This window comes from Suricata suricatta, chromosome 11, assembly GCF_006229205.1.
Source record: "Suricata suricatta isolate VVHF042 chromosome 11, meerkat_22Aug2017_6uvM2_HiC, whole genome shotgun sequence".
Lineage (NCBI taxonomy): Eukaryota > Metazoa > Chordata > Mammalia > Carnivora > Herpestidae > Suricata > Suricata suricatta.
The window spans coordinates 93,517,571-93,543,665 of NC_043710.1; the positions used below are offsets into that span (position 1 = coordinate 93,517,571).

General features: G+C 56.9%; 1 protein-coding gene across 1 annotated transcript; it reads left to right on the forward strand.

Moving 5' to 3' along the window:
• Positions 1 to 374: 374 nt before the first annotated feature.
• On the forward strand, positions 375 to 25,773 carry TRIM29 (tripartite motif containing 29). Its single transcript, XM_029914479.1, has 9 exons — positions 375 to 1,181; positions 8,999 to 9,094; positions 9,921 to 10,154; positions 11,448 to 11,646; positions 14,173 to 14,274; positions 16,568 to 16,660; positions 18,779 to 18,874; positions 21,710 to 21,786; positions 24,596 to 25,773. Exons 1-9 carry the CDS (start codon positions 375 to 377, stop codon positions 24,656 to 24,658), a joined length of 1,767 nt encoding a protein of 588 aa, XP_029770339.1. The 3' UTR covers positions 24,659 to 25,773.
• The last annotated feature ends 322 nt before the right edge of the window (positions 25,774 to 26,095 follow it).

Sequence of the window (26,095 nt, forward strand, 5' to 3'; positions counted from 1 at the left end):
AGAAGGTGCTTCCAGAGGAAGCAGGCTGACTGGTTGCTGAGCTGTGGAAAATAATTAAACCAGGGGAGGGGAAAAAAAAAAAACCCAGGTGCTTTAGAAACCGGGTTAGGTATGAATGTGCAGGGCGTGGCCCCGTGTAATTAGCCGCTCCTCCGGCTCTTCCCAGGGCCCGTTGTGTCAGGCTTGGGCCTGCTGCCCCTCCTCTCCCTGCGCTCCTCCTCCTCCCCCCTCCTCCTCCTCCCCTTCCCCTGTTCCGTATAGGTGTGTCTCTGGCCTCTGGCTGCCTGGCCCACTCCCCTCTGAGACACCGACCTGAGAGGTCACCCACCTGCAGCCCCCAGCGAGTCCCCAACGTGCCAGCCCAGTGACCCGCCATGGAAGCCGCGGATACCTCCAGAAGCAACGGGGCCAGCCCAGAATCCAGGGATGCCTGCAGCCCGCCGGGCCCCAACGGCACCCTGGAGAACGGGGCCAAGGCTGAAGGTCAAGATGCCAAGACCACCAATGGGCACGGCGGGGAGGCGGCCGAGGGCAAGAGCCTGGGCGGTGGCCTGAAACCGGGTGAGGGCAAGAGCGCCCTGTTCTCTGGGAACGAGTGGCGGCGGCCCATCATCCAGTTTGTCGAGTCTGTGGACGACAAAGGCTCCAGCTACTTCAGCATGGACTCCGGGGACGGCAAGAGGTCCCCCTACGCCGGGCTCCAGCTGGGGGCTGCCAGGAAGCAGCCCGTCTCCTTCGCTGAGAAGGGGGAGCTGCGCAAGTCCATCTTCTCGGAGCCCCGGAAGCCCACGGTGTCCATCGTGGAGCCCGGTGAGGCCCGGCGGAACAGCTATCCCCGGGCCGACGGTGGCGGCCTCCTCCTGCGCTCCAAGTCGGGCTCTGAGGAGGTCCTGTGTGACTCGTGCATCGGCAACAAGCAGAAGGCCGTCAAGTCCTGCCTGGTGTGCCAGGCTTCCTTCTGCGAGCTGCACCTCAAGCCCCACCTGGAGGGCGCAGCCTTCCGCGACCACCAGCTGCTCGAGCCCATCCGGGACTTCGAGGCCCGCAAGTGTCCCCTGCATGGCAAGACCATGGAGCTCTTCTGCCAGACGGACCAGACCTGCATCTGCTACCTTTGCATGTTCCAGGAGCACAAAAACCACAGCACGGTGACAGTGGAAGAGGCCAAGGCCGAGAAGGAGGTAATTTGCTGGGGTGGGGGGTGGTGGAGGGGCATCTTCTCCACTGGAGGCTCCCAGGGTTTGGGCCTGGAGTCACCCTGGCTCTTTCAGAATACATTTCTTGCCCCTCTGTACCCACAGGCCAGGGATCAGAGGCAGTTTCCTAATCCTCTGAGGCCTCTGGAGACAGGGACATTGCCTGGATGAGCAAATGAAGGGTCACAAATGACTGGGGGCCTGACCAAGGTCATAGGATCAATTTAAGTCCAATCAGAGAATCAGCACTCAATGGGCTCTGCCTGGCTGGAGCAATTCTTCTTCCTCTTCTTTCTTCTTCTTCTTTATTTTTTTTAATTTGAGGGCAAAATAATTCCTACCACCTGACCAGGACTGGCCTCAGGGTCAGGGGTGATGAGTGAGGAGGAGAGAATTTGGGGGCCACTTAAACGTTCTTTTTTTCTGGCTTTAGAGTTTTTTACTTATCTGATCCCTGGCCAGTCTCTTGGCGTCCCCTGTGGCCTACTTGGTCCTCCTCTCAGCTGGGCCGGCCCTGTGTGTTTGTGTGTGTGGTTGCGTGTGCACGTACCTGTATCTGTGGGTGGACACTACTTGGTGTGTGTGGGCAGGATGTACGTATATGTGAGTGTGTGTGTGTGAGTGTGTGTGTGTGTGTATGTGTTATGTGCATGTGGGTGTTTAGGGCGTATGTTTGTGTATGGGATACGTAAGCGTTTGCATGAGTTCTGTCTGGGTGATTGTGGCTGGGGAGACACAGAGGCGTGTGGAGGCTTGTGAATGTGCTACACACAAGGAAGGTGTTCTGGGTCATAGGCTCAGCTGTGGTCGCTGTCCCCTGCCCCAAGGATGCCGCATCTTGCTCTCTTATAACAGTAACACAGAAGGTGGTCGTGGACAGACCCCTGCCACTGGCATGAACCTCCTGGTGTTCTGTGTGGGGGACTTGACCTTCCTCAACAGCTTCTATGGCCCTCCAGAGAGGGCAGCTCAGCCTTCCTGACCAAGAGTTGGCCGGTTACTGTCTTTTTGCACCCCTTGCGTCCACACCCCTGGGCAGAGAGAGACTGGTTACAAGTGGAAAAATACTCAAAGCTCCTTTCTGGAGGCCTCCTTTAGCCCAGGAAGGTGTTCCCAGTTTCCTGACACCCGGACCCCAGCCTGGCTTCCAGCTTCACGCTGGGAGATAGGGCTGGGGCCAAGCTGTGGAGCCCATTATCTGGGAGCTTCCCTGGGAAACCAAAACAGAGCAAGGGGCCGTCATCATCTTTATCCAGTGCAACCAAAAATCCGCAGAGGGTTCTGGGAGACCCGATGGAGTTCTAGCTCTGGGTTTTGCCTCTAGTTAGCCGATGGAGTTCTAGCTCTGGGTTTTGCCTCTAGTTAGCCGTTGGACTGTGGACAAGTCTCTACCACTCTCTCAGTCCTGGTTTTTCCATGTGTGAAACCAAAGCATTGGACTAGACTGGTGGTTTTCAAATTCCCCCATGGAGTCCTAGGATTCTTGGAAATGTCTTTGACACCCCCCAGATAAGGAGATAATCGCCATTTGTCTGTGAGTACAAATTTGGCAATTAACTGGAGGGGGGCAGATTGCCTGCAAACTGCATCTGATACAAGAGTACCACCTAAGAAAAGGCCAAGTGTTTTGGGCAGCTCTGTGGAGGCACCAAGAACTGAGTTCACCTTCCAGTGCTTGGGACTGCCATAGGACTCAGAGACACAGCCCTCGCCCTTGAGGGCTCACGATGTAGGTCAGGAGGCAGAGCTCAGATGTACAAACATGCCTGGGGAGCATCCGCCCAGTTGCACAGAAGCAGTCAAAGATCAACATCAAATCGTAGAGGGCGGAACGCCGGGCCAGCTGGACTAGGGCAGCCTCCTCTGTCTCCTTCATCTTGCGGATGGGGACACATGCCCAAAGAGAGGAAGGGACCTGTGCAAGCGTGTAGAGGAGGAAGCCCCCCAGTTCTCTTCCAAGATTTGAGAGCAACTGAGAGGCAGGGCCTTGAGAAGATGGGATTCAGGCAGGATACATGTGCTTTACAGGGACTTTCAGGGGGAAATGTCTGATCCACTGGAGTGACTTCCACAGTGGGGACTTGAGACAGCATGTGTATGTGTGGACACAAGTGGCCTCAGCAGCGCAGGGGTAGGCAGGGAGTGGTGCAGGGCGGCCAGGAGCCTGAGCTGGAGCACGGCCGTTTGTCTGGGCCCGGCTCTGCTGGAATGTCTGATGTGGGGGGACATTGACCCGGAGCGGGGTTAGTGGGTTGACTGATTAAAATGAATAAGCGTGTCAATCCTGGCATCTTTGGAGGCATCCTCTGCAGACCCAAACATAGGCCCACACACAGTTTTTTTGCAAGGAGTCCTGTCCAGAACCTGTTCTACAGGCCAGCTGGTGAAGGCACCGGTGAGGTCATCTTAGACCTACCCTGAGTGGTGGCGTGAGGCTGCGGGTGACACCCAGGGTTGTGGGTTTCAACTCTGGAGCCTCTGAGTGGAGGCAGTGTTGGGGGAAAGACCACTTGCTTGGTAGGTCCAAGATCAGAATGTCCCAGTCCCACTCCACAGATGTCCTCCCCATCTGCCCTCCTGCCTCTGGACATTTCCCAGGCTGGATTAGGCTGATGAGATTACAGTGTATTTATGCCTCCTTCTCTGTGTCTCACGGCCCACCTCCTGTCTATCCCAAGTCCCTCCTACTGCGCAGACTCAGGATAGAGGACTCCTTCTGGCCCATGGCCGTCTGCTCTGGGGCGGCTTGCCTGGCTTCTGCATCACCCGCTGTGTGGCCCTGGCATGGGTCTGGCCTGGGCTCCGTGTGGGCAACCTGGAGAGGCATGGACTGGGGAGTACTCGTCTGTGGGTGCTCAAGGGAAACAGTTCATTCTGTGAAGTATTTGGAGACAGGAGGCCGGGGAGGAAAGGGACAGGCAGGCAGCAGGAGGCACATCAGTGTTTACGGACACATTTAGGCACCAGGTGTTTACCTGTTGCTCCTGACAACAGCCCCACAGGGTGTGCGCTTCCGTATCTACTTTATAGATGAAGACAGAGGCTTACAGATGACAAGAGGCTCACCTGGAGTCACAGCACAGAGCAGCAGTCAGGCTTCAGACTCGTTCAGTGGCTGTTTCCTCTCTACCATGTTTTTAAAAATAAAGTTTATTTGTTTACTTAGAGAGAGCGAGCGAGCATGCATGAGTGTGCGAGTGGGGGAGGGACAGAGAGAGAGGGAGACAGAGAGAGAAAACCAAGCAGGCTCCACACTACCATCATAGAGCCTGACCTGGGGCTCAAACCCACAAACTGTGAGATCATGACCTGGACTGAAACAAGATTCAGGCACTTAACCAGATGGAGCCACTCAGGGGCCCCTCCAGCGTTTTAAACCTTGTTTTCATGCGATGGCAGCTCTCCTGGGGGCCACTGAGTCCGGGGGCTCCCAGCAGCCGTCCTTAGAGTGAAATCATCCTGGTGAATCAAGACTCAGCTTCCTGGGCCTTTTCCTGGGAGATTCTGACTCAGGGGGTTGAGGCCTGGGATCTGTGTTTTTAAGTCTCCCTTCGGGGATTCTAATGTGTAACCCGGTTGGGAATCAGGGCTCAAGTCCAACCCTCACCAGGAGGAAACTGAGGCCTAGACAGGTGGGGTGACTTTCTCAAGGGCCTGCTGCTGGTCTGGAGACAGCCTGGGCAGCACTCTATCTGCTCCGAGCTGCCCCTTCCCTGTCCTGACGCCTGAGGAGACAGAAGGGACCGTAAGCCCCAGTCAGACAGCCTAATACTGGGCTGTTTGACATCTGGGTGGAAATGGGGAAATCCATCCAGCATTTCAGATTCTTATCCAGATAATCACCATTTGTCTGAGAGTACAAATTTGGCAATTAACTGGCTCATTTGGCAAATATCAGAGCCAAGGGCCCATGTGGTTAAATTAAGCCAGAGGAGGATCACAGCATCCTCGCCCCCTTCCCTGGGGGCGATGCAGGTGCAATGTCCAGGTGAGCGCTCAGGTGCATCTAGGGCCCTGTCAGATGGGGGCACCAACTGTGGGGCCACAACTCTGCTCTCAGGGAGACCCCTGCTCCCCCAAGGCCAGGAGGATTTTGCAGGCAGGGTGGCCCACCTAGTGCCCATCCCGGCAACAGAGCGAGAAGCAACCGGACGAGTGTGGGAGAAGGGAACAAAGGAGGCATTTAGGGACAGGCCTGGGCAGGGTGGACGGAAGGAACCGGGAGTGGGAGGAAGCGATGAGGAAGGTGTAGACAGGGATGTGGGGGGGGGGGCTGGAGCCGAGGTCCCAGCAGCAGGAGTGAGGGGGAAGGACAGTGTCCTAGAAGATTCAGAGAAGAGCCTGGAGGTGAAGAGGCCACATAATGTGATCTGAGTCTTGTTGCTGCACCTTGGCCTTAGCCACTTTCTGGGTGTGAGAGCTCAGGCAAGGCACGTCATCTTTTTAGGCCTCAGTTTCTGAATCTGTAAAACAGGGTAACACTACTTGCAGCTTTAAGGAGAAAATGCCTGGCGTGTAGTTGATGTTCAATAATACAATTAAGCATCCTTTCTTCTCCTAGTATTGTCGGGGAATCCAGTATCGTGGAGCCTTCCTACGTTATATTATTTCAACATCCCACCTTTTCCAGCTCTGTGCAGCCCTGCTAGCAGGGAAAAACTGCCAAGGCCCACACAGACACTGGGTACATCTCACCCCAAATCGCCCTCTTCTAAGAGGGTAGCCCTCATCCCAGAGGTGAGAAAGGACCATTCTAGCACACAGAGCTCCCAGGCCAAGGTCCCTTCCCTGATCCCGCTGCGCCCTGCAGGTCTGGTCTTGCAAGACCCCCTCCCAGCCTGTGTCTGACTTCCCCAGGGCCCCAAAGAGAGGAGGAGACCAGTCTCTCCTGGGCCGGAGTCTCCCGCCCACTGCTGCAGACAGTGTGTCTCCGCTTTGGCCCCTGCCCTCACTTGTTTCCAGATCAGCCGCCTCCCCCTCCTTCCTTCTGGCTCTCCTCCCCATACCTCAGCCAGCCCCACTGCCCTCTTCCCTCCTTCTCTTCCCCAGAAGGGGCTTCCAGTGTCTGCCCCAGGCTGTGCTCCCCATTGTTCTAACCCCCTTGCTTCCTACTCCATGGTTCTTCCTCCTGATTGGCCGGTGAATCCGTGCTAGACTTCTCCTCCCCTGCAGGCCCCAGCCCGGCCTCATGCTCCCCATGGCTGCTAGCAGGTGCTGCTCACTGCTCGGGACTCCTCTGGAAAGGTGGGCCTTCCCTCATCCCCATTTTGCTTTCCCCAGGGTCCCATGGGGTTTTGCTCCCAGCGATGTAGGCCTCTGTGTGCACACACTTCTCTGTGTATCCCAACAGTGTACACGCTATACACAGACCCAGTACAGCTGCACCTGTGGTTCTCACCGCTGGACACCGCCTAGGCCCCTGGCGATCACACTGCCCACCCCCACCTGTGCCCTGCTGGCCTGCTGCTAAGCCTGGCCTGAGCGAGAACATCAGGCACGGCTCCTGGTCCACGGAAGGTGCCCCACGCAATGTGATGCTGGGCCACAGGCCGGGGCTCTCTCTGAGCTGGACACTTTCTGAAAGCTTCATGTCCCTGCTTCCAGCTCTTCCCCGGGCTTCCTGGGGGCGTGCCTCTTACTGTGTCCACAAAAGATAGAGCCACCGAGGCACGGAGCACTTAAGTCACCTGCCTGGATTCAAATGTTTAGACTCCCAGTCCCGTGCTGTGGGTGGGCTCCTTGCTGGACTCCCCGCCCAGGCTCGTTCGTGGGAGGGTTGCCCCCGCCCCCCACCAGCCACTGACCCTGGGGTGGGGGTGAATGCACTTTCGTTTTCTGCTTTCCCGTCCATCAGGCCTTGTTCTGGGGGAGCTGAGGGAGAGGAGAGAAGCACAAGGCCAATTTTTCACCTCCAACCAGGGCAGGAGGCATTGGCCGTAGCACAAGTGGCTTCCAGCTGTCCCTTTGACCGGGGGCCTCACCCAGGACTCTCCTAGGATGGGCAAGGTGCCTGGCACAGACCCATTGTCCAGCCTCTTGTCTCTTCCTATGGCTTAGATCCTTCCAGGCCACTGGATCTGCTACCCTCTGAGTCCTGGGCTCTCGGGCTCTGCATCCTCGGGGAGGGTGAAGGCCGAGTCTTCACGTCCACAGTGGGGTCTCACTCCTCCGCTCTCCCACCACCACTGTGTCTGTGAGCACCTGCCTTCTCTCCAGCCTTTTTCCAGAGACCAGGCTGAATCCCATCCTCAGCTCCCTTCATTTTCCATCTCTGGTTATGGCATTTTCCACTTGGTGGGCTTTGCAGCCCATAACTGGAGGGGCGGTTGCTTACTGAGAACTCAGAGTGTCCTTGCCCGGAGAGCACAGGAGTGTGGGCAGAGAGCAAGTGTCGGTGGGATCAGGGGCTTTCGGTCCAGGAGCGCCACACCTCCTGCCCTGGGCCTTCCCCATCTTCTCCACCAGCTCCCTGGCTCTCTGGGCACCCTTTCCAAGAAAGCCAGGGAAGCCGTCTCCACGACCAACCCACTCCCCTGGGCATGCACAGAGGGACCCCAGTCCCCAGTCGGTACCCCGTTGGCCAGGTGGAGTGCTCCATAAGTGTGACATGTGGCGAAGTCTGTGCCCAGGTCAGGACTCTGTGTCCATGGAGCTCGCATTCCTAGTGGTTTGTGGCCTCCTCATCTTGACTTTTCTTGTGGGTTCCTCAGAGAGACAGATGGAGAAAGGCGTGGAATTCTGTGTTCAAAACCCAGGGTAGTGGGGTGACCGCAAGCACCCCAAGGCATTCTCAGATGCCTTAGTCCTTCTGCCTATCGGTGGACTGGTGGAGATCACCCACCAGTCTTCTGAGCTGGAACGTGCTTTGAGAGCACTGGCAGTGGGCCCAGCAGAACAAAGAGGTGCCTCTTGGCTTGGCCAAATCGGCTTGGCCTTGGCTTCATGCCTCCCCTTTGGTCTCTGTGATAGCTGCTTTCCAGAGAAAGCATTTCCCCAAACAGAAGGTCAGTATTATGAATACTTTCCGTATCCATTAGGGGTCACTTCCCTCGTCTTGGTCCCCTTCTCAATCCACCCCAGACCCAAGCGGCCTGTGTCCTCCCCTGAGCAGGGGTCCCTGGAATCTGTTTTCTTTTCTCATCCCCCCATCACTGCCTCACTCACTGGTCTCCTCTTCCTCCCCCAGGGACCCCGAATAGAGGTCCCTATCCTGCCCAGACTGCAGACTGCACTCTCTTTCCCGTAAACAGGCTTATAGCTGTGCCTGTCCAGACGGAGTCCCTGCTGGTTGCAGCCTGGGCTCCTGCTTGCAACACAGGCCCCACGTCATGGCATAGAAACGTTGTACACTGTTACTGCCACGGGACACTCCCTGGGCTGGGCTGGGCTGGGCTGAGCTGGGCTGGGTCCCCTTTCTGCCCGAAGCTTGAAGGAGACAGGAGGCTGCCTTCCCTTTCCCCAGTGGCCACAGGTTCATTGAAAGGAGCAGGACCCCCATAAACCAACCTCCTTCTAGCTCACCTTGGGTGGAGGGACCTGGTGGACACAGCTGGGACGTCTAGCCCCCGAGGCCCAAGTTTACAGCAAAGTCGTGTTTGACTCGTTGCTGGATCCCTGGTGATGGGCACAGTGCCTGGCATATCTGAGGTCCTGATGAAAGTTTACAGAATGAAGGCCAAAGGGCTGGGTGGCAAACCCTGCCCACACCAGCCCCCTGCATGGGCCCCCTCCTGGATTCTCTGGTGCTCTCCTCCTCCTCCCCTCCCCACCTGACTTCCCCCATCCTGGGTCCTTCCCGGCAGACAGAGCTGTCACTGCAGAAGGAACAGCTGCAGCTCAAGATCATCGAGATTGAGGATGAGGCTGAGAAGTGGCAGAAGGAGAAGGACCGCATCAAGGTGAGCCGCCTCCATGCCTCAGCCTTGCTGTGTGCTCACCTCACCTGTCCCACCTACGAGGAGCCAGGCACTGCTCCTGTGCCAGGCTCAGCGCCCACCCCCCCCATACCACACGCTTCACACACTTACTTCTTCTGGCTTCCTCCACCCCTCTGGCATCCCAGTTCTCCTTCTAAGTCTGGGCCAGGCATTCGAGTAAGATCTTTTCCCTCACCTCTTGCTCATTTGACGTCATCCTAGCAAATAAAGATCCTACATTGACCGTCCTCCAGGACCCTTCATTGTCTGGTCTGTCTACCAGACCACCCAGCCACCAAATGCATGACGTTGTCCTTTTACCCTTTTTAGCCAGTAAGGCTAGACGTATGTCTGCCATGGTTTGAGTAATTACCAACCATGGTCTGAAATCACTGACTCTTGACCCTGGCTACACAAACAGCCCATTAATACACTTTCTGAATGATGTTTGGTTCTAGCTGAGGTTTCATTGAGCACAACCTGACTCATGGGGGAACTTCTGGGTCCATAGAATCGCCCTAGGTTGGAATGATGGCTCAAGTCAACCCACCCAGGGAGGAGTCACAGATAGATAAGGAAGAGTGGACTGTAAAAAGCCCTGGCCATCTCTGTCAATAGATAGCATCCCTCAACGATGCCTTTGAATGAGATTCTTAACCAAATAGGCTGGCTGGGTTGGGGCAGTAGAAATGCCCTGCCTGGCTCTGATTCTGGGCTGGGAACTTAAAGGTACACCCCAGGAGGGAGTTGTTTGTTTGTTTTTAAATTATGGGAAGTCTTTTCCTCTTTCCTCTCACTCTGGACCCAGAGCTTCACCACCAATGAGAAGGCTATCCTGGAGCAAAACTTCCGGGACCTGGTGCGGGACTTGGAGAAACAAAAGGAGGAAGTGAGGGCTGCCCTGGAGCAGCGGGAGCAGGATGCTGTGGACCAAGTGAAGGTGATCGTGGATGCTCTGGAGGAGAGGGCCAAGGTGCTACATGAGGACAAGCAGACCAGGGAACAGATGCAAAGCATCAGTGACTCGGTGCTGTTTCTGCAGGTAACAAGCAACTCCTCCCCCATTCAGTCCCTCAATCCTTCCATCCACTTTCCCAGACCTTTATCCAGCATCCATCAGTCCATTGTTCATTTATCCACCACCTACCCATCCACCTATCCATCCATTTACTCATCCATCCATCCATCCATCCACCCATCCATCCATTATCCATTCATCCACCCATCCATCCACCCATCCATTCACCCATCCATCTACCCATCCATCCACCCATCTATCCATTTACTTATCCATCCATCATCCATCCATCCACCCATTCATCTATCCATCCTCCATTCCATCTCCCCATTTACTTTTTCCATCCAGGCCATTTCCCTACCTACTCTAAAGATGGCACACAAACATCACCTTGTACCACCTTCCCTTGATACGTACTAACAGTACTCCGGGTTCGGTAGGAAAGAGTTCTGGGATTGATTAGTGTTGACTGCTTTGGTTATGGGGGTATGGCATGTGAGCGCTGCATATGTGTTATCCTTGATCTTATCTGTGTGTCTATTCATCCACCCATCCTTCCAACTGCTAGAGTGTTTTGGGTACTCTGCATTCACGGGACTCTGCTAGGTGCTGTGGAGAACAGAGAAGTATAAGACATGGCTTTTGCCCCCCAGGAGCTGCAATCCAGCTGGGAAGATAAGATGTGTACAATTAGGAAGCAATATAGAAGAGTATATAATTAAATGATAAAGCGTGTGGTTCAGGAGATAAGTCCTGTGGAAGCTTTGGGAAGGGCAAGCAGGCAGGGGTAATCTCAGACAGCTTTGTGGAGGAAATGGAATTTGAGCTGAGTCTTGAAGGCCCAGGAAGATTTGAGAAAGAGGAGGGACCCTCCAGTCAGTGGGGAGGGAGATGAGAAGCACAAAGTGCAGAGGCAGGTTTGCGGGTGGCTTGCGAAGGTGGAGGTAATGCCATGGCTGACCCAGAACATTCTAGAAATTCCTTGCATTTCCTTAGGGCTTTCACTCTCAAAGATGCCACAGCTTGTATCACTCCCGTAAACCCCTGTGAGGTAGGATGATGTGTCCAGTTGTAGAAGTGGAATCCATAGATCACATACCTGACTACTAGCTCCATCAGGGATGTTAGCCTCCAGTGGAGTTTAGTCGAGCCCTTTCATTTCACAGAAGGAGAAGCTTATGAGGACAAGTGTAGCAGAACTGTGTCTGGAATCCAGCACATCTGGCTCCCAGTGCCCCCTGCTGATAAGTTCCCCCCCAGCCGGCCCCCAGCTCCCAAAGACCTAGAAAGCTAATGGCTTCTTTCATTCCCTGGTAGGAATTTGGTGCATTGATGAGCAATTACTCCCTCCCCCCACCCTTGCCCACCTACCATGTTCTGCTGGAGGGGGAGGGCCTAGGACAGTCGCTTGGCAACTTCAAGGATGACCTGCTCAATGTGTGCATGCGCCATGTTGAGAAGATGTGCAAGGCAGACCTGAGCCGCAGCTTCATCGAGAGGAATCACATGGAGAATGGTAGGTCCCTCTGTGGGCAGGTCCCCCTGCCATGGGCACTTTCCTCCCAGGCCAATCCCTGCTGCCTGGGCTGGCACCTGGCCAGCCAGCCCCTCGTTGTTCCAAATGACCCATCCTACCCAAGGTGTTGGGACTAGGATTCAGGGGTTATAGGCCTCCACTGAACTTGCTGCCAAGGTTACGCAGTGATTACAAGGGCCCTCAAGGGCATCAAGCATCTGGGCACTGGCTGCATAAATGCCTCCTCTCTGTGGGTCATCCATCAAGCTCAGGGATTAATTTCATTCAGATCTACATCTGATTATGGAGCTCAATCTGACAGCTGTGTGGGAAAGTGGATGCTGCCCCTTGTAAGGGCCAGACTCTAACCTGGTGGCTTTGCAGGCTCCAGTAGACATGACCCAGAACCACATCAGGCTTAGAGGGAGAACCTGCCTGTCACCATGGCTTCACTGAATGGTGTTGAGCCCAGAGGCTGGCCCTGGCCTGATGGGCTGGGCTGGGGACAATGGGATACATGTGTCTCAGTGATTCACCAGCTCCCCTGAAGTTAGCTTCTCTTCTGAGTCATGCTGTCCTCCCCAGAGGCCAATTGAATCACCTCACAGAAAACCTCCTCACCTGAGAAACTAGTCCATTAAGTCTTTTCTCACCAGCCCAGCCCAGTCCCTTCAGGGCCTGAAGCCAGAGCACTTTCTCCCAAGGCCGCACCTGGTGGTCCGGGCCCAACACGGACACTTCTGGCTCCAAACACCCCACAGGCAGTGGTCTCTGTCTTTTGTCTCCAGATGGAGTGTGGGATTCATTGGGACGAGAAAGAGATAATAGTGTGTAGATGTGCTGAAGTTTGGGGGGGGGGGGCGTCTATATATCTTGGTGACAGTGACATCACATGGTGTCTCTGTGAAATGTGAGGGACATTCAGTCACACCTGAGGATCCTTGAGCCATTGCAGCGAGACAAAAATTTGGCTTCAAGAGGCATTTGGATCCTGCAATCCTCCTTCTAAGGACAATGGCAATGACACTAATGGTGATGCCTAACAGTGACGGAGTACTCCCTGTGTGCTGGCGTTGTGGGGGCTCTTCACTGACAGCGGCTTATTTTCCATGCTGGATGTAGTGCATTTCACAGATGAGAAGACTGAGGCTCAGAGAAGTAGCTTTTCAAAGGGCACACAGCTAAGCAGGGCACATCTTCCCATTGGAGAAGCTGCTGCTGCTGGCCTCTGTGCAGAGGGGTTGGGGAGTGTGATGCTCAAGGTCCCTGGGGTACAAACTCAGGGGTAGAGCCCCTCAGCTGAGGTCTGGCCAGGCCAATGAGGATGGCCCTGACTGGGCCAGGGTGGCCTGGGAGCCCTACTGCACACCCACTGAGCCATTTCTAGGTCATGGCTGTGCTGGCCATGGCCTCTGTGCAGGCGTGGCCCTGTGCGCAGTGCAAAGTGTGCATGGAGGCGCTGCCAGGAGCAGGGTGGGTGCCCTGCACCTGTGCCTGGGGCCCTGGGCCTCCACGTTGGTTTTTGGTTGCTGCTGTGTTGTCGGGAGTGTGTCTGGCTAGGGCGGGGTGGGTGGCCGGTGAGTCAGACCTCCTCTCCTCCCAGATGCCAGCCTGCCCATCAGACCAGGGATTCTGTTTTACTTTCAAAGGCCCAGGGGCTAGGAAGCACCCAATTACCTTCATCCTGGGCTTGCCATGGTGGGGGAGGTGGGAGGGCAGGTGGGGGTTAGGCCGACACTGGGGAGTGCCTACTGTGTGTCGGTCCCCTGCTAGGCACAGGTGGTAGAGATGTAGGTTGAGGGTCTGAGCCTCATCTCATTCCTTCTCTTGCCCAGGGGAGAGGGAGAGGGAAGGGCAGAGGGAAAGTAGAAGACAGGGACGTAGCAAGAGGAAGGAATGGAGTGGGGAGGGCCAGCTTGGCTCTGCAGATCTGTTTGGGTTTGGGGGTTTCCTGGTGGGTGGGGGAGGTGGGATGGGAAGAATCGGTGCCCCTCCGATTCAGCTCACTCCCCTCTGCACGCCTCTGCTTGACTGGCTGGATCCCTGGCCATCAAGGCAACGTGAAGGCTCCATTCTATCCCCTTGGGCCACCAACAGTGGCTGGGACAAAGTGAGGAAGTGGGGATGAGGGCTCACACCTCAACTCTGCCCTTATTGGCCATGTGACATCAGGCAGGTGACTTCACTTACTTCCTGAGCCTCTGTTTCCTAATCTGTCACCTGGGGATATACACAACAAATAAGAAATGGGTCTCAGCAGCACCTTGTCAAGTGCAAGGTGCTGGGCATGTGGTCTTACTCCCAAAGCTCAGTTCAAGGAAGCAGAGAGCTCACTGCAGACTCTCTCTCATCACCTAGGAGCTCAGGAGGTGAGGGTTGGGTGTCGCCTTCCCTGAGGTTGGAGAAGCTTGCCTCTCCCTGGGACAGAGGGGCTGTGGGCTGACACAGCAGAGCCCAGGGATGTCCCCAAGGGCCAGCTTCTCCTCTCCACCTGCCCCTCTGATGGCTGACCTCTGTCCTTCCCAGGGGGTGACCACCGCTACATGAATAACTATGCTAATAGCTACACGAGCGAGTGGAGCGCGCCTGATGCCATGAAGAGATACTCCATGTACCTCACGCCCAAGGGTAAGGAGGAGCACCCTGCCGTTGAGGGCCCCGGGCCTGGAGACTCAGCTGGGCTCTGCTGTGGCTGAGGGGCTGTGGCTCAGTTTGGCTCGGGAAGTCCAGGAACATACCTGCTGTCCTGGTAGAATCATGGACAGGGCCCTCTTTCACCCCTAGAAGTATCCGGGTTAGAGATAAACTCCCGGCACCCCGTCCCTCATGGCTTCCCTCCCCTCTGGTGCCTGCCTCCTGTCCAAACCCTTTCTTCCTTTTCCTTCTGAAGGGTCTTCTGGCTGCTCTCTTCCCCATCCGCCAGGCCCGAGCTGTGTTCTGCTCCGGCTGGAGCATTCGGAGCCCTGTGGGAGGTTGGTTCCTCAGAGCTAGGCTGCTCCTCAAGGGCAGGGAGACCCATGGCCAGTTCTACATTGCCTCACCTCTCTCTCCCTGCACATCGCCTGGCCCTCCCTCTCTGGGCCCCGGATGGGCCCAGCTGGGTGGGGGTGGAGGCCAGAGCCTGCCTGTCCTCGCCCTGTGGTAGCCTGTCGCATTCTTTTGCACCAGCAACAAACCACAACAATGCTCGTTACATAAGGGTGGGTGTGCCAGGCACGCAGGCCCTCTGACAGAAGGTATGTGAGTGGGGGGGGGTGCTGGGAGAAGACTAGGGGTGTGGGGAAAGGTGAGAAAGGAGACAGGAGACATAGGGAAGGCACAGGGGGCTGGGGAGGGTGCACCTCAAGGCCAGAGTGCTGATTCATGCACCTCAGACACACACACACACACACACACACACACACACACACACACACACACACACGGGAAGGGCAGGGCGTAGGGGAGTTAGAGACATGAGCTCAGCCCGAGAAGCCTCTGTGCTCCACCCAATCTGAAAACAACACCTTGGCTCTGGCAGAGGCCTGGGGAGGCAGCTGGGCACCCCTGCCCCACTTTCCTGGACCAGCCAGCCCTGCCCCCTCCCTTCCCAGGGCTCCGTCCCTGGCCCAGGTCTGTGAGTGACAGAGCTGCACTAACCAGCCTCTCTAGTGTCCCTGGCCCTGCCTGGCCCTTTTGAGGACCTCAGCAGGTCCCTGCTGGGCTCCCCTGCTCCGCAGAAGACTGAGAAGAGTGTGGGCTCCACTGCGAGTCTATCATGGGAGGGCGGGCAGAGCAAGAACGGGGTAGAGAGGAGCACAGAGCTGCTTGGTGGCTTTGGCCAGGTCACTGCCCCCCCCCCCCCCGCCCCGAGAGGAGACAGATTAGGCTCTGGATGCCAGGAAACCTGTCAGCTTGTCACTGCGTCAGGCTGTGACATTTGTAGGTGGAAGAAACAGGTTCATCCAGTGTGCCTGCCCCTACACAGAGGACAAAGGAAGGAGGAAATTTGCCCTCTGGGAGCTCCCAGGCTCAGGGTAGAGGCAAGGGGAGGGCCGGGGAGAGTCAGCAAGGGGGTCGGGAAGCAAGGCCAGCCAAGGGCCACCAGCACGAGTCTGGAGTCCCCGGGGGCAGTGGGCTTGGGCAGGGAGACTTCCAGGGCCCAGAGACAGGAGCTCAGTAAAGGGGCGTGGCTGCAGTGGTCGGAGGGCACCTGGGCGAGAGGAACCACAGGTGCAGAGGTTTAGAAGAGGACCAGCAAGTGCTGGCTAGGTGGGAGGGGAGGGGCCAAAAGAAGGACCCCGACAAACGTGGGAGTGTGTGTTCTTCATCTGTGGGGGAGGGGGGTGGATCCCACTCTGGCACCCTCTCAAGATTGTTATGAGAACCTGAATTTGGAGACTTCTGTGCAACATAAGGTCTTGTCCCCGGACTGGGCAGCACCTGGGAGATGTTGGGAGCCCCTGCTCATCATCTCTGCAGAGCTGTCACTTGGCCAAGTGCTTGGTGCCTGTGCCCCCCGCCCCTGCGGTCGCCATCATCCTCCTTCCTCACAGTCACCTTGTTTCCTGGCCTCCAGGGTCTTATTCATATAGGGACTGGCTCAGGAGGGAAGTGTTGGCTTTTCCAGCCTCTGGTGACCCTAAATGCCCCCCGAGTAGGGTGACCCACATCCTAGTCTGTCCAGGTTTACACCTGATGTTCTTGTATAATTAAGAGCCCTCCTTCCTTCTCAAGTGTCTTGACTAGAGGGCAAATTAAGTGACTGCCTCTCCTAGATCCGGAGGAGCTTAGGGGTGAAACCCAGGTCCTGAGATAGGCAGAGGGAGCAGTTTGGGGATGAGGGGTGCCGCCCATATAAGCCCCAGGTCAGAAGTCGTGGGCTGGCCTTGAACCAGACCCACCTTTCCGCAGTGACGGATCCTGCTTGTCTGATTCACAGGTGGGGCCAGGACATCCTACCAGCCAGGGTCCCCTAGCCGCCTCTCCAAGGAGACCAACCAGAAGAACTTCAACAATCTCTATGGCACCAAAGGTGAGAGAATGGCCCAGTGTGAGGATGGGCCTGGCCCCTGTGGGGGCTGGACTTCCCAACTCGAGGGGAGTGTGGGAGGCCGAGATGGGCTTAGGGGCCCAGAGACAGGTGGGGAGGGGGCCTACTGAGCTCAAAGTGTGTGTGCGTGTGCAAGCACATGTGTGCACGTGTGTGTGTGTGGGGGGGATCGGGCATCACATCATTAGTCGGGCTGCAGAGAGGCAGCCGGGCACCTCTTTTCACTGGAAATCCCTGAGTCCCAATGATCTTCTCCCTGACGGGTGAGGCAGGGAATCTGGGAGCTGGGGTTAGGTGTGGAAACTTTCCTTAGCAAGCATGGGGACCTGCAGGGGCCCCGGGCCCTTTACTGATTTGGGCACCTCTGCCTGAGAAGCCACAGTGGTTAAGACAGACTAGCTGTAATCAAAAAGGATGGAATGATACGAATTGGGGCCATCCTGGAAAGGCAGGAGGTATCGCTGCCCTTGGAGGTGAGTGACATGCCCTTAAGACCCAGAGAAGGTGATTGAGGGGTGCAGACGCGGCTTCCTCAGGGAGACCTGTGGGCACAGAGCACCGAGGGCACCGTTGTGCCAAGGGTAGGGCCATGCACTCCAAGAGCCGGGAGGCTTTGAGGTGGCAGCCATGTGCATGGAGGGAGGGGAGCTGGGGCAGGTCCACCAGAGCCCCCACCTCGGACATGGCACCCTGAGGTCTGAGGAGGTGAGGAGGGGGGTGGGGGAGCTCTTCAGTGAGGACATGGGTTCTCAAAGATCTGGAGGGTTGGAGGGTCAGGGCCACCATGGACAGGGCACTGCCCGGGCCTCTATGTCAGGGTTGGGTTCACATTGTTACTACCACATGCGTGGTAGACAGTGTGCTCCGTGAAGGCGATGCTGGGTCTGTCTGGCTCACTGCTGCAAACCCAGAGGGAGGGCTCAGCAAACACGAGTTGAAGGAGAGGAGTGGAGAAACTAGTGACTGGAAGGGCGTGGGCCTCTGGCCTCTCGGAGCTCCGGGTGGATATGCTCACCGGGGGCCATGCTGGAGAGTCCCCCCTGAGTTCCCTGCGGCAGGGGTCACGGTGGGCCAGGCATGTGTCCCCAGCCATCTCTGACCGCTAAGCCCCAATGTCAGCCCCAGGCAGGCAGCTGTGGGAGAGGGCCACCAGGAGGGGGCGCTCTGCCCTGGAGTGAGCCTGACTGGGGAGAGAGCCCCAGGGCTATGGGGCTGCTGAGGCTGAGGGCCTGGGAGGCTGCATCGTCCATGGGGGGCTCTGAAGCCCCAGACTTGAGTGCCCTCATGGTGCTCCTGCTGTTCCATCCATGCCCTCCTCACTGCCTCTCTTCTCTAGACTACAGGGAATCCTTCCCAACAGACACTTGTCTGCCTGTTCAACTTGGCAAACAGAATTCCAGGAGTAGTGTCAGCTGCTCTGTCCCCAAGTTTTAATGTGTGTTTGTATTTATTTGTTCTTTCATTCATTTCTCCATCAACCAAACAAAGGAATCTAGGAACCAGGCTCAGTGCTAGGTGCTGAGTGTGAGGCTGGGCCAGACAGGCCTGTCCCTTGGCCCCATGGAGCCCAGGCAGGGTCGGGTGCAGGGGGGAGGGACATGGACAATTAAACTTGCCCTTATAACACCGGGGGACAAGGGATGATGTGAAGCCTGGGGCTGGGGCACACACAGATTTGGGGGAGATGACAGGAAAGCCGACAGCAGAAGATCCAACGTATCTGTTGGATGGGAGCAGGTGGAGTATCTGGTGCATTGGGGGAGCTCAGGGGCAGCTTGCATGGAGCCGGGAGTGTTGGAGGGGAGGCGATGGAGGTGAAGCCCCGAGGTAGAGGTGCTGGTGAGTGGGGCAGCGGCCCAGGAAAGCGCTGTGCGCTGATTAAGGACTTGGTACATGAGTCTGGGCCATCAGGTAGGGTAGGGGTGTGCAGACACTTTGTGGTTTAGGACAAGCCTGATGACAGGAAGGATTGGCAGGCAGCGTGACAGGGGCTAGACAGATTCACAGAAATGCTCTCGTCCCGCCATCCACACCCCCCCTCCCCACACCCTAGGCTGCAAGGGGGAGCCTGGGTCTGACACCTCTTCTGTGTCCCGCCAGGTAACTACACCTCCAGGGTCTGGGAATACACCTCCACCATCCAGAGCTCTGACGACCTGCCCGCTGTCCAAGGCAGCTCCTCCTTCTCCCTGAAAGGTGAGCTCTCCCCACCCTGCCCTGCTTTTCCAGTCCCTCGCTGAGCTCTGTGCTGGTCTCTGCTCCCTCCCTAGCCAGCAGCTGCCCTGTAGGGCACAGAGCCAGCAGAGAGCCCCTCCATCAGTGACTGCTGTGAGGGAAGCCGGGCTACGCCAGTGCTGGTCGCTAACGCTGAGCTGGGTTGTCAGGGACGTGACCGTGCCTCCTTCACTTCACCCCCTTCCACCCCTGAGGTACTCCCCTCGGGCCTAAGGGCCTAACTTTGGAGTCCTCCCACTGCAGAAGGTTAACTTAACTTGGTTCCTCCAGCAACGACAGGCCTCAGTTGACTCTAGGGCCCTGCGGTCTCATAGCAGCGGCCGACATGCCGCAGAACCAGAGTCCTGTGAAGCCCTCTTCCGAGACCACTCGTAGGCCTCCCGAGTCTGACTCTGCTCCCCAGAATCCTTCGATGAAGCTGAGTGGTCAGTGTCTCATGTCCCCTGAGGTCGGCCAGGGCCTTCGTGTCTCTTCTGAAAGTCCCTAGAAACAGCTCTGTGGGCTGTGGTGTAAGTCCGTCTGTCTTCTGACACCCAAGGCATCTGGCCTGGGAGCAAGGATGAGCCCGTTGGCTGGGGTCAGGGAGGCGGAGGAGAAAGGTGCTGTGCGTGGCAGGCAGACTCCCAAATGCTGTGGCTTCCAAAGGCGGCTCTATCATTCAGTGCTCCCTTCCAGGCAGGGATTCTAGCCTACACTCAGGGCAGGGATTCTTGGAAGGACCAGCTCCACTTGCTCACCTTACCAGAGAATATGACTGGAGGGTCCCAGTCTGCAAGACCCCCATAGATGTCCTCTTTCCGAGCCAGACCTAGGAAACTGGCGCTTGCCCTGACCTTTTCTGGTTCTTGCTCTTTGGTCAAGCCTCTAGATCAAAGGCCACCAGTCAGGGAAGACTGTCACCCTCCAGTGTGATTTGGAGACTTCATGCCTCCCAGGGGCTCCCCATCGTCCTGCAGTACCTCCCCTGTCAAGGGCCTGGCCCTGGGAGAGCCCCTCCTCAAATATACTGAGCCCCAGAGGCACAGCCTGGGAACATGTGTGGTCACCTTCACACTGATCAGCTCATCAGCTCAGCTGGGAATGGCCTTGGATGGGGGTTCTGGGCAGATCCTGCCTGTGTGCAAGCGACCCACCGGTACCTACTCCCACAGCCCTGGAGGGAGGCATTGATGCTCAGGGCTGCCTGGATAAGGCTTCCAGAATAACAGGGTCCCAGAGTGAGGGGTGTGACTCCCTCTGGTCCCTCCTGGGACCAGGCCATGCCGCTAATGCCTCTCTCTCTCCCAGCAGGCACTGGGAAAGTCCCCTATCAGTTCACCACCTTGGGACAGGCCACCACAGAGTTTTCCAAACCCCTGGACGGCAGTGGGCTGTTTAAAAATAATCCTGGTACCTGCCTGTTTTCCCTCCCCTTTTCTCTCCCACAGCAGGGCAGATGGCACATCCCATGGGGCTCTCTGCCACTTCTAGGGCATCCTGGACCCTCCTCTCCAGAGTCCCCTGGAAGAGGGATGCATTCTCCCCCCGTCTCCCAGCACCATCCCTAGCTCACTCTTCCCCTGGACTTCCACCTGCTGTACAAGGCTGGTCTCCTGGACCACACCTGCATCCCACCCCCAACCTCCCCTCTCTCATGGCTGGCCTGGGTTTTTCTTTCTGGGAACTGAGAGCTGAGATCTGAATCCTCCCTCTTTCCCTCTCCCAATCAGGACCCATGGAACCCTCTCTTTCCAGGGCTGCCCCCATCCCCCAATGCAGGGAGAGACCTGGCTTCTCTTCTCTGTCTCCACCCTCTGGCTGAGTGCAAACCAAGAGGAGGGTCAGCCTGGCTGGCAGCCTGGTGGCAGTGGCACAGGTGGTTTCTGGGCCAGACAAGCTCAGCCACCTCCAGAGCTGCCCAGAACAGGGCTCCAGGCTGCCTCTATTTATTTCTTGAGCTTCTCTAGTCCAGGTCATAGTCTGTCCCTCGAAAGGCTCTGCGGCCTGTCCCAGCAGGCCGACGTGAGTGTGGTCCCCTCTCTGTGGTCCAGAGCTCCTCACAGACCCCACTGGGCTGTGGGGGAGCTGGGTAGGCAGGAGGATCAGGCCCAGAGAGCACCCACACGCTCTGGGCTCCATGGGCTTGCTTGGACCCTGGCCACCTGGCAAATGACTGTCCCTGGCCTCAGCCCCCTGCCCCTGCACTAGGCGAGAGGCGGAGGAACCGGGCAGGAGGACCGTGAGGATGGGTTTTGGCATCCCGTAAAACCTGCATTCACATCCCGACTGCTTCTCCCTGGCCGGGCAGCTCGGGGCAAACTGCTGAGCTCACAGAACCAGGGTGGGGGTGAGGGGCTTAACGAGAAGGCGTGTGCCAAGTCCTGCACCCAGCAGGTGGTGAAAGGGGAGCCCTGTCCACGCAGCGTGGGCAGTTGGAAAGGGTGCCTCCTGATGGAGACCTTGGCAGGTTGGCAGAGTCAGTGGCGTGAACCTTCGGGGTGGGGGTGGGGGGAAATCCTTGGGGAGTAATGTGAACTTGACCTGGATCTGGGGGCAACACGCCCCTGCGGCCTGACCCAGCCCTCCTGGCTTGTTCCTCCTCCATCTGTCTGGGTGGCTTCTCCCTTTGGCCAGCCTCCCCAGGATTTTCCACTGTGCGCCCCCTACCCCCTCAGCAGCTGCGTACCTCTTAAAGCATAGCCACACTTGGTAATGGGCTGGATGGAGCTTGCTGGTCACTTTGGAGATGGCTGCTGTGGTCCCGGAGGCCCTGACTGCCACCCCTCTGCCTCTGACCGCTGCCTCCTGTTTCTGCAGGCTACCCCTCTCTCGTCAGGAGCCAGAGCCCCAAGACCCAGCCCCAGACTTGGAAATCTGGCAAGCAGACTTTGCTGGTGAGTAAGCGACTCCAGGAGGGCTGGCCCGGGCCTAGGCAAGTCCAGAATGGGCACTGAATGGGTGGTAGGCAGCTGGGGACACTTCTGGGATGGAGGGAGGAGGTAGCAGTGGCCTGAATACGGGTACTCGACACAGGGTCGTAGAGACCCAGGGCTAATAGGTGGTGGGTCAGAGTAAGCACACACTTTCTGGGCCTAAGTTTTCTAGTCTGTAAAGTGGGCAGCCCTGTTTTTGTTTTCGTTTTCATTTGGCAAATGGTTGCTGGGTGCCATGTTTGCTGAATGATGGCTTTGCCCCCACCAGCTCTGGGAGCGTGAGATTTTCTGTCCAGGGGACGGACATCCTAGTGATGGGTCCCACTTTCCTGGGGCCATTTCCCAGCTCTGATGGCACAGAAGCCATTGGGGTTATGGTGGTGGTGAGGCAGAGGCTGTCGTGTTAAGAAGAGATATGCTTTGGGTTCAATAGCTGATGACCTTGAACCAGGAGCTTAAGAGCTGCACAAGAGGGGAGCATGACCTTGGGGGCCAGCCAGCTCATGGGGGTCTCAGATTCCCTCCCTGAGACTTTGTTTCTTCAGTTTTATAATGTAGTACCGAGACGAGGTGATCCCTAAGGACCTTTAGACCTGACCTCTACCCAAGACTGGGGTGAGCAGGGGCTTGCTCGACAGGCTGTGCCACCAGGCAGATAGCTGCCCTGGGGTATGGGTGGCCTCAGGGGCTCTGCTGGGGACAGAGGCTCGAGTCCCTAGCTCCCTTGCTGTCTTTGCATTTGGAGGCCAGAGCATGGGGAAGTGATTTGCTCTGGGCCACGGTGACTGGGGCTGGTTTAATTGGAGAGAATCTTTTAATTTGCTGGTGAGGGGAGCTAAGTGTGTGTAATTTGGAGCTGGGCCCAGGGGCATTGCAGTGGCAGGACTGCAAAGAGCAGATATGGGGAGGAAAAAAAAGAGGGTTCTTGTTCCTGGACTTGGTCCTGCCCCTCCCCACTTCACCTCCCGGAGCCTGGGTCCCTGCAGAGAAGGGTCATTAGCACTGGTTGGCAGGTAGGGTTCTGACGTCCCCAGCTCCCACCTGGCGCTGGAAGCGTGGAAGGCAGGTGCTGGTATATGAAGAAGGCTGGCCTCTGGGTCAGGAGGCCTGGGGTCTGGCCGTCACCCTCTTACCAACTTGCTGTGTGGCCTCGTGCAAGTCACTCTTCCTCCGGGCCACAGTTTCTACACCTCTAACAAAAGCCGTAAGGCCTGGTTGATGTCACAGCTGTCCCAGATCTGATGTGCCATGACCCTGAACCAGGGAGGAGACAGGGACAGGCCCGGAAGATGAGGACAGCACCTTGCCCAGGTGCCATGACACTCTGTCCCTGCCCACCCACCACTCTGCGCTCTGAACAGGACAGCACCCTTCACTGACCTGTGGTTCATTTTCCTGACCCAGGCTTCCAGAGAGAAAGATTTCAGCCATTTCTAGGTCTATTTACATTGCCTTATTGACTACTTTGATGTTCACACCCCATTCTGCCACTGAGTACCTACGTGACTTTGGCTATGTCTTTCTCCTTCCTGGGCTTCTGCCTGTTGCATTGCTTTTTTTTTTTTTTTGAAAGATTTTGGTTTTTTTAAAAGTAATTTCTGTACCAAACACGGGGCTCGAACTCACAACCCTGAGATCGAGTCACATGCTCCACCCACTGAGCCAGCCAGGCACCCCACTTGCATTGTTTAATAAGTGGTTAAAGGTCTGAGCTAAGGACTCAGCTCCTGCATTCCTCAGGCTCCCCAGTTCTGCTCTGGACTAGATGTAAGCAAGGAGCTATTAGTAGATACGAGTTTCCAGGCAGGCAAGGTCAAGGGCAGGGGTTGGAAACATCCTCCGTGTTTCCTGTACTGGCATTGGTGGAGTGTGAGGTGGGTTCGGTCTCTGACCCAGCTCAGGGACAGAGCCATGTCTAGAACCCCACAGAGGGGCTGAGGGTGCTCATGTAGGCCCAGCAGCAGCGAACCTGGAGGGGGATTTCTCAGGACCTTGGAAAGCGGATCGGATCGGGAGCAGCGAGGGGTAGGAAAGTTGTTGCTGGCACTGTGCTGAGGATGCTTCCTGAATCCCGATGAGGGACCAGGATGAGAGAGGCAGAGGGGCTGGGGTCAGAAAGCCCACATCTGTGTTGGGCTGGGCAGCTCTTTGCCGTCCTGCAACCTCTATGTCAGCGGGAGTCATGCAGAGAGAAGAGAAGCAGACCTTGAAGCCCTTGAGACTCAAGAAGTCATTTGGAGATATGGGTGGGGTTGGGGGGGTGCTCTGGATCTAGAATGCTAGAGTTCAAATCCCAGCTCCCCTCCTCACCAGCTGGGTGGCCTTGGGAAGTTGCTTAGCCTCTCTGTGCCTTGATTTGTTCATATATTAAATGGTTATGGTAATAATAACCCACTTAATTGGGTGGCTGTAAAAACTCAACGGGCCATCTATAGAAGGCACTGGTAACAGCATAGCATAGCTCATAGAGGTGAAAGTGTACACAAATGGGGGCTCTGGTGGGCTGAGGGGGTTCCTGGGCCATGGAGAGGAGGTTTCATTAGGGGCTGAGTTTCCTGCTCACCAACCAGCTGACGGGAATGAGCTCTCATTAGGATATGAGCCCAGAGACTCTGATAATATTGGGGCCCGATCCTATCACAGGGTAGAGAGACATGAGGCCTCAGGCCCCTAGAGTTGTGGGTTCAGATGTTAGGCTAGTGGGCCTGGCTAATAGGATCAGCTGCCGTCTGCCCATCCTAACGACTCTTGTTTCCCCCCTCTCCCACAGTCTCACTACCGGCCGTTCTACGTCAACAAAGGCAATGGGATGGGGTCCAACGAGGCCCCATGAGTTCCATTTGGGCTGGAATGAGGCACTGCTACCCCTGCTCTCCCCGGCTGATCCTGCCGCTTTGCTACTCTTCTCATCTGGGTGGAAGCGAGGCTCCCCTCTCCCCCCCCCCCATCAGCCTTGCTCCACTGCCCCTCTCCAGCTTTGGGATTTCTGACGGCCACCATCTTTCCTGTGCTAAGAGGCCAGCCATCGCAGGGGTGGGACATGGGTGGGCCTCACTCCCCTAACCCACCACCCTCCTCTGGGGTGGATTGCTGGGACTAGCATGGGTGCCCATGTGGTAGCAGCCCGCCTATCCTGCCCATGTCCCCTGCTGTCTTGAGGCCTATTGGCCATTTCTGTCCAAGGCTCCTTCCCGTGTGATGCGGTCAATAGATGCTTGGCCAAGATAGTTGTCCATCTCCCACCTGCGTGGGCCCACCCTCTTCTTCCCTGCAGCCTGGTTCCATCAGGAGACTGGCCCTAAGTGCCCTGCTCTGGTCCTGCCCCCAGTGCCCAGCCCAGCAGAGCCTGCAGCTCCTGGCCACCATGCAGGGAAAGCTCTTGGTGTCTGGTGTCATCCTGGCCACTTTGGGTGTCACCGTGTCTACTCTGAGTCGGAAGTCCCCGGGAATTGGCTCTCCTGGCTCTTAGGATGGTCCCACCGAGACACTTCCCTCTTCCACCTGCTGAGATTAGCAATTCCCTCACTGTGACCCAACCCATCCATGAGAACAGCTACTGGCCCGGCCGCCCCAAGGGAAATGCCATTTACCTTCAAAATCTTGGTGGTTCCACAGTCCTGAGTCCTCCCTGGCAATGGCCAGTGAGCAGACAGGGGGAGGTGTGGCTGGGCTGGTAGCTTGTCATTTCCAGGTAACTGCCGCTGCTATTTCCAAGGGTACCTTCCACACTGCCCCCCACCTGCCTTCCTCTTCCCTCTATCTTCCATGTCACACGCTGTCATGGGGCTCGGGGCCTGCAGAGGGGACCAAACCAGGAACGGCAAGGTGGGGCCCTGCCTCCTCTTGCTGGCTCCCCCAAGTGCCCTGGGGGCTCTGGCGAAGGGGCCAGCTTGCTAGGGGAGAAGAGGGGACATTCAGCTTGGGCTTTCCGCTCCTGAATAAACCATTGATCACCCACTTCTGTACTGAGCAAGCATTTCTCCAGGGGCACCAGAGGGGGGCCCTCTGCTAAACACTTCGCCCCCACCCCCGCTGAGGACTGTGGAGTCCTCTTTCCTCTTCCCTTCAGGAAACCTGGCTCCTTTAGGTCTCCCTCCCATCCTTCTCCACCCCACCCCGCCGTCGGAGTCCCTGGGGTGCAATGCAGGAAACTGCACCTTTTGTCAGGCAGGCCTCAGTTACCAACAGAATGGAGGACGGTAGGGTAGGGGCTTGGGGTACATTGAATAGTCCAAGGGCTTCAAGTGCATTGCCCACCCCACTCCCCCAT